Here is an 8,338-nt window from a genome sequence, read left to right as displayed (position 1 = left end):
ATTGAACCTACTTCTTACAAATCTGCTAGTAAATTTCTTGAGTGGCAATGCAAGATAGATAGATGCTTTCATGCTCAGAAAACTTGGAGTTTAGTTCCTTTACCCTTTGGAAAGAATTTGGTTGGCTGTAAGTGGGTATATAGGATTAAAACAAATTATAATGGATCTATAGCTAGACACAAAGCCATATTGGTTGCAAAAGGATATAGTCAAGAAGAGGGTATTGATTATAGTGAGACTTTCAGTCCTGTAGTTAAACCCATCACTGGGAGGTTGATTCTGGCTTTGGCAACACAATTCAATTGGTCTTTGAGACAATTAGATGTCAAGAATGCATTTCTGCATGGTGAGTTAAATGAAGAAGTGTATATGACCCAACCTCTAGGATTTCAGAGTGCAATTCATCATTCTCAGTATGTGTGCAAGCTAAATAAGTCATTATATGGGTTGAACCAAGCTCCCAGAACTTGGGATGAGAAATTTACAAGCTATTTGCCCCGTTTAGGTTTTAAGTCCTCTTTTGCATATCCATCATTATTTGTTAAACATAATGCTACTGGTACAGCTGTGTTGTTACTCTATGTGGATGATGTTATTCTTACAGGTAGTTCCTCTCAAATGATTGATGATGTATAGTGGAATTAACCAAAGAGTTTGAAATGAAGGATTTGGAGCAGTTGAATTACTTTCTGGGGTTGCAGATTACTTATTGGTATGGTGGATTGTTTGTCTCTTAATCCAAATACATCAAGGATTTGTTAAACAAAGTTGACTTGCAATATTCAAAGCCTTGTCCTACCCCTTGTTTGCCATATCACAGACTTCTCAAAGATGATGGCACTCCATATCACAATCCAAAGCAATATAGGAGCATTGTTGGTGCATTGCAGTATGTGACTTTTACAAGGCCAGACATAGCCTTTTCAGTAAATCAATGTTGCCAATTTATGCATAATCCCATGAATTCTCATGTTGTTGCAGTTAAAAGGATTCTTAGATACCTTAGTGGAACAATAGACTATGGTCTAAACTTCAAACCTGGAAAACCACATCTGCAAGCATACAGTGATGCAGATTGGGCATATGATCCTAATGATCGAAGATTAACTTCTGGTCATATTGTATATTTTGGTTCTAGTCCAATATCTTGGGCTTCCAAGAAGCAACACACAATGTCAAGATCTTCGACTGAGGCAGAATATAGAGCATTAGCTATTGTAGCTGCAGAATTGGCCTGGATTAGGCAATTATTATGTGATCTTCATGTTTCTGTGTTCACTACACCAGTGATTTACTGTGACAATATTTCAGCAATAACTTTATCTTCTAATCCAGTTTTTCATTCTCGGGTGAAACACATTGAAATAGATTACCATTTTGTCAGAGAAAGGGTAATTCAAGGAGATTTGAATGTTTGTCATGTGTCCTCAGAGAACAATTTGCAGATATTCTCACCAAGGGCCTTGCTGCACCTTTGTTTCAGTGTCATTGTTCTAACTAATGCTTGGTTCATCCAAGCATGAGATTGCGGGGGGATGTAAAGATGTATTAGATGATTCAAATGTTGACAAGTGTACGTAGATTAGGTTGCTAAGTGGTTAAGTTTGCTATTGGTAGTTAGCTTACTTAATGACTAAGAAAACCTTGTCTATATATATGTGCAGCTATTGTAATTCACTGATTCATTCAATATAGGTAACTTTAACCAAAAGCTCTCGGTACTGTTCACTTTAACGAAAAAACACATTTTTACACTAAAAAGTCAATCATGGTACTATTCACTTTACCCTTTATTTTTCCTTATCGTTAAAACTCAAAGTTTTCAAGTTTTCAAGTCCTTTTCATTAGTTTCCCTTTCAATATATAGAAAACATAATTCTTCTCTCTCTCTCTCTCTCTCTCTCTCTCTCTCTCTCTCTCTCTCTCTCTCTCTCTCTCTCTCTCTCTCTCTCTTGATGAACAAGAATTCTTCTGCATTCTGACAAGCTGAACCTGATGTGAGGTCAAACTTTTTTGAGCCGATTTACAGCCCTAGCTCTGATTGAGGTTTTATTGAGATCAATTCCGTTCATATCCTTAACATGTAAACAACTCTACGAAATTTTCATCCCAGTACATAGTTTTATTTGTTTATTAGGGCCTTAGCTACATAGTTTTATTTGTTTATTAGGGCCTTAGCTAGCCTCATGCAATCCCAAGAAAATATTGGGCAATTTCCATGCAATCCAAAGCCAGTAGGGCCAAACAAAGTTGACAACTACGTACTTAGGCATGAACAAATCACGAATACAATTGATGAAGAGAAGATTTCAAAGAGGAATAAACATCATTCCAACCATTCTGAGAGAGGTGCACCGTGTCCCAAAAGAAGGACCTCTCAGGATTACTGCATATGCCGTACTTCTTTGCTCCGGTACTCTCGTCCACACTCCCACATGAGTATTCGCTGCCCACCCCGACACAGCACGGTTTCAGTGGATCATCAATCTGGACCATCATTTTCCCTGCTATACCAAGAAAGCATGAGCTCGATCAACTGCTTGAATTCTCATAAACAAGCATATCATAGAATGCATAGATTATGCAGCAACTGAGATATTAACTAATATTTATTTCAGTTACAAGATATCAAAAAATATATAATCGTACTATACATGTAGATGATACGTTGCCGAGTGCGCGCATTCCAGTACCAGACAATTAACAGTTACTTGATCTTAAATAGAGGAACTAAAGAGACGGTCAGCTAGTTGGTGGTTCGTATATCATGCATTGTTAAAAATGTCATCCTGCATGCATTCCTTTCGGTACAATTTTTCGTTGTGTTTTTTCGCATGATGACTTTTATGGAGTGGATTGAGTGTCAACAACAGCAACCATTCAACGCAATTACGTACCTTGATGGTCTTTCTGGGGCTTAATTGCAGACAAAAATGCGCCATAGAGATCCAGGATTATAAATGCAGATTTCTTCGACTCCTTATTCAACTGTTCCACGTTTTGGCGCAAAACTTGGTTGTGGAACATCGACGCCAAGTTGAGCGTTTCGCTGCAGTTCTGATAGGAAAGGAAGGAAGTTAAGAGCGGCAGACATCCCATGGGCTCTAGTGCTGTCAATGCTATTTTTCGCACTCCCAAATCACGTATACGCATCAAATCCACAGCAATCTGCTTAACAATCGATTTGGTGAACTCTGCCAAATCCTGTCATTTGGAGGAATATCAGTGCTGAAGTTAGTAGCAAGTCTCACAACTCAATATATATTTGATATGATGCCAAGAACCCCAAAAATAGTTATTACTTGATTCCAAAAAGTTCAATTTTTTTGAAAAGCCATGGTAATCTTTGTATCTAATTAGAGTGTGTAATGCTAGGTGTTAAGCATTACGTAGAAAAGAGAACAGATAGATTGTAGAAGAAGAAGAAGGAAATAGAGAAAACTTAGAGAGAGAAAGAAAATGATTTTTCACTTGTATTTTCTTGATTGATTCACTAGTTGCAGAGATGCAGAGATACAGTTGCTATATAGATGGATATTCACCTAACTACTTTATCCGAATCTTACACTAGCAACAATCCTAACTACTTATCTGTTTGGCTAATGACATGTGTCATGATCCACACTTTCCATATCCTATATACTCCAACACTAGGTAGACTAAATTTGCAAACTATATGATGTGTCACCAGTAGAAAATAAGCTTGTTAATCAACCATTAGATAATAATTCAATCATTAACAATCACGTCATGTGGTTTAGTGGCAGAGCCTAAATTCTTTGTGAGAGAGGTTTTTCATATATGTATTGAGAAAAGAAATTTGAATCAAAACATGAACAATTGATGTAATCTTCACAAAATTGAAAGACTCACTAAATTTAATAGAGATAATCAAAGAAGTGTATAATACAATTAAGTGGGAGGTTGTAAGCAGCGTAACCAGTAAAAATTGGAAATATAGGAAGAAAATTCAAAGAAATTTGGTTTGAATCGTTTGACAGAAAAAGGAAGGCAAAGAGGAGGGTTACAAATAATAGTGGATTAGGTTGCTTTAGAAGTAACATTAAAGTCAATTTTAAGATCATATCCCTGAGTTTTACTAAACTAGAAAGGCAAAGCAAACAAAACTATTAGAAAAATATAAGATGTAGTCAATTCAACTTTTTCATAAGGACAATTCATCTTCTTCCCCTTGTCTAACGGTTCTACAACATAGGCTTAAGGTTGGCAGAAATTTCTTACATAGTGATCAAGATGGGCTCGGAACCGCTTTGGTCCTCTAGTGGCTCTGCCCATGATATGGTTACAAAATTTAATTTGAAATTTTAATCTCTCTAACATTATTCATTTCAGTGTCTACACCTATCCTTAAATGTTGAATAATGCTAGGGAGACCAACAATTTAGATCAAATTTCATAAATTATGTAACGTGGTTGTTGATGATTGAATTATTGCTTAAATGTTGATTAATTAACGTGTTTATTTTTTATTGATGACACATCTAATTTACAAATTTGATCTGAAACTTTGATTTATCTATCATTACTTTGTTTGCTATTGCTGGTATCTGACGTACGAAAATTATGCTGCAATAAACCGTCCTTTGACAACAATTTATCACACGTTACGTGTAGAGTATTAATATTCAAATGCAAGAAATAATTAATACGAAGGAGTAAAGATACACCAATAAACTCCAAAATATAATCTTATCCAAAAACAATAAACTCTATATTGGTTTTCACAAAAGGGGACAAAAAGGCCAAACTGCAAGAACCTTAATTATAATGTTAAAACTAACTCCATATATGTGTTTGTAAGTGCTTTTAAAATATCCGAAAGCGTCTTTGGTTCAAGTGTTATTAGAACTCAAAAAGCATTTTATGTGCATTTTGGAAGAAACACCAATTGTATGCTTTTAAAAAACAGTACTTCAACCGTTTTTTATCCAAAGTTTACTTGAATATATACTAAAGATTGGTTTTAAAAACACTTTCATTAAAAGTACTTTCAGGCATTTCAAAAGCACTTTCAAACACTATAATTGTATAACCAAAGGTCCAAAACTCACGAAGACTTTTGAAACAATATATATAAAGCTAGCTGAACCACCACTTACCTTACTGCCATTGCCTGGTTTAACGAAATGAGTTGTGTAGTCGTTCCCCGCAACTGACACTAGAGCTACGGAGGATTTAATTAGGTCGCGTTTGTCATACACTTTTTCTTGTTCAAGCAGCTGTTGGAAAAAGCCGATTTGGGTGGTCAAGTTTGGTCCACTCACCAACGTATCGAAAACTCCTGTCCCTCCATATGCAAAGTTCATCCCGTTCTCCAGTTTCGATTTCTTCGCATATTTTCTCAATGCGTAAGGTAATGGAGATCTTATACCCAAAAATTGAGCTGCATAAATATATTACAACATATAATTAATTTAAATTTACAATACCATATATGCTATAATAATTAATTCATTTATACATTATTCCATTTCTGATATGCACAAGGATATATCAATAAAAAAAAGTCGTACCCAGTGCACAAGGCTCCCGCTTTACGCAGGGTCTGGGAGAGGTGAATGTCGGCTAACCTTACTCCCATTTATGGAGAGGCTGCTCCCAAGTCTCGAACCCGAGACCTACCGCTCATGGGCGAAGGCACTTGCCATCGCACCAAATGCGACATCTCACAAGGATATATCAATGTTAAGGAAAAATTGATATTGAACGTTTATCACTTACAAGTTAAAAAGAAATATTATTAGACCGTTTAAAATCTAAATAAAAATACTCTTGAGTTGAGAGAGGGTAGGAAAACGTACCCAAATAATCAGTGAGCACACGACCATCGGAAAAGCGGCCGGCAGGCTTTCCAGGAAATGTGATCCCATAAGGTTCCTTCCACGAAGGAGATACAGATTTTCTGACATTCCCGGTATCAGCATACGAGTCCCCGAATACGAAAAGTTTGATGGAACCATCATTTTTGTGAGGTTGGTGGTGAAGGTGGGGGTGTGCCTCAAGAACTTCTGCTACTGCATGTAAAAAGAAATTAAAAAAAACGTAGTAATTAAATATCCGAATTAATAAATGAATACAATTTGTTTTATGTAATTCTAAAATAAATAATAATTAAGTTATTTGACTAACCAGTTGAAGTGGCGACACATAAAAGAAGGAGACAAAATGAAGAGGCGACGGTGGGTTTCTTCTCCATTGAAACCAGAATATTAATTAGGAGTAATGTTCTTGGGGAAAGATGCTGGGATGAGGACGATATATACATATATATACATACATACATACATGTAACTTACTCGAGAGCATTAGGTTTTACAGCTTGGAAAACGGAAAAAAGGAATTGAGAATTCATATAATACAGTCCAAATGCTTCATTTATATTTAATTTATAACCTAATTAACTTTATTGGTACAATTTCCATTTAAGAAATTTTCCCTTCTGTAAAGATGGCAAACATTTATGACATAATATTTTGGATTTGTATGTAATCACTGTCAATCAAACCATAACTAAATAACATTTTGGACTTTATGATCATTGCAAGCGGTGAAGTGCTTTCCGGAATAAGTACGTGCTTCTTTTATAATCCTAACCCTTTTCATATCAAAGTTTATAAAGCTACCTCACATTATGGTCTTGGATTCAATTTTTGTGAAATGCAAGTTCGATATATTTGGTATCCTGTTGTGAACCACTTTTGCCCAACAATCCGTTTCAGTTTTTTGACCCGCAGAGAAAGACGTAAGCAGCTTCATCTTTTCCTGATCCTGACATCTCTCTCCCTCAACCCCTTTTCCTCATCTGACTCTCCCAATTCAAATATGGAGAGCTAAAGAAATGCGATGAGGAAGATAATTAGACAAGAAAGACGAACCTGCGTGCCTCTTCTCTGCGCGTCAAAAGACTAAAATGGATAATATGCCTAAACATAAGGTACCATTTGGTACGTGGGACGAGACAAAATGGAGTGAGATGAGACATTCTGTCCCCCGTTTGGTGAGCCTAAAACCGGTGGAACGCGCCGTTCCACCGGACGAGTTTTGGGTGAATTTTTGTTCTGCCTCACCCCCCTGGAACAACTCGTTCCACATCCGTGGAACACATATCACCGATTCTATATCCACTCAAATCTTCAAAACCCCTCCTCTCCCATGGCTGCCTGCATTGATACTCAGACCAACTTTCTCGGGATCCCAACAGGTCCAGTTCCGATGAAGACCGTTACCAATTCATGAACTTCTGCCACTGCAGCTTTTCCAATCAAGTTTCTTGCGCACCCATTTGCCATAACCGCACGAAAACCACTCAAACGTGCACAATCGTGGAGGATCTCGACCCATATGAAGATCTATGGCTCAGAATGCAGGATGAAGCTCGCCCGGATATTGATGATGAACCTATCTTGTCAAATTACTATCACTCGTCGATTCGAGAGGTACCCACTTGGTTTTTTACAACGATTTGTTCGAAATCGGTCTGAAAGATTTCTTATCTGTTTCGTCCTGCACGTACCAAACATACACGGAACCTCCGTTCCGTCCCGTCCCGCCTGCGTACCAAACGGTACCTAAGTGACAGTAATAACTCAAATCTATTTCTTTTGAAAAGTAAAATTATGGTACTATCAAAGGTTAGAGGAATTCAATGTGGTACATAACAATTCACTTCTTGGTGGAAAATCTCTCTTCTCTCTCTTTCATCTGGTTGCTGGCTTGGTCTGGCCCCCGCCGCTGTATCTTGGAGGGCTAGTCTTGGCAACATCAACTGATGCAGGAAGAACAAAATGACAGAGGGAGATAATCTGGGAATCACTCTTCAACTGATGCAGGAAGAACCAAATGACTGAGGGAGATAACCTGGGAATCACTTTTTTTTTTTTGAAAGCAACGACATCATTCATTAGAGAAGCACAAACTTGGGAATCACTTAACCAGGGCAACAGAACTCACTCGATGTTGCTATGAGGATAAAATCTGAGAATCACTCAACCAGGGGCAACAGAATTACTCACGTTGCTAACCGTGGATTCACTCAACACAACCAAGCCTAACACTTGATTGAAGGAAGGAGAGTGAGTTTTCTCCTTCCTTAAATCAAGCATTTGGCTTGGTCGTATGAGCGAATCCACGATTAGCAACGTGAGCGAGCTCTGTTGCCCCTGGTTGAGTGATTCCCAGGTCATCTATCCCCTGTTCTTTCCATTTACCATTGGTTATTCCTGCATCAAGTAGCACCAAAACGGGTTTTTGGATTTTATCCGAAATCCTGGTGGTAGTGTTGCCCACATCATTTATGTTCGTCGTCAAAACTGACTTA

At 37.5% G+C, this 8,338-nt stretch overlaps 1 protein-coding gene across 1 annotated transcript; it reads right to left on the bottom strand.

Moving 5' to 3' along the window:
- Positions 1-2,101: 2,101 nt before the first annotated feature.
- Positions 2,102-7,172, bottom strand: LOC103438799 (GDSL esterase/lipase At5g03610-like). Its single transcript, XM_070825277.1, has 5 exons — positions 6,151-7,172; positions 5,823-6,035; positions 5,121-5,404; positions 2,898-3,204; positions 2,102-2,504 (listed from the first exon to the last, which is right to left on the bottom strand). The coding sequence occupies exons 1-5, from the start codon at positions 6,302-6,304 to the stop codon at positions 2,281-2,283; spliced, it is 1,182 nt and encodes a 393-aa protein (XP_070681378.1). The 5' UTR covers positions 6,305-7,172; the 3' UTR covers positions 2,102-2,280.
- Positions 7,173-8,338: the final 1,166 nt, after the last annotated feature.

This window comes from Malus domestica, chromosome 07, assembly GCF_042453785.1.
Source record: "Malus domestica chromosome 07, GDT2T_hap1".
Classification (NCBI taxonomy): Eukaryota; Viridiplantae; Streptophyta; class Magnoliopsida; order Rosales; family Rosaceae; genus Malus; species Malus domestica.
This window is presented reverse-complemented; position numbering and strand designations above follow the sequence as displayed.

Coding starts and splice junctions, on each gene's coding strand:
- LOC103438799 (XM_070825277.1), bottom strand. CDS start 6,304: ATGTATGTATGTATATATATGTATATATCGTCCTCATCCCAGCATCTT. Junction 3,205..5,120: donor AACCAGGCAATGGCAGTAAG/GTAAGTGGTGGT, acceptor TCCAAATGACAG/GATTTGGCAGAGTTCACCAA. Junction 2,505..2,897: donor GCCCCAGAAAGACCATCAAG/GTACGTAATTGC, acceptor TTGGTATAGCAG/GGAAAATGATGGTCCAGATT.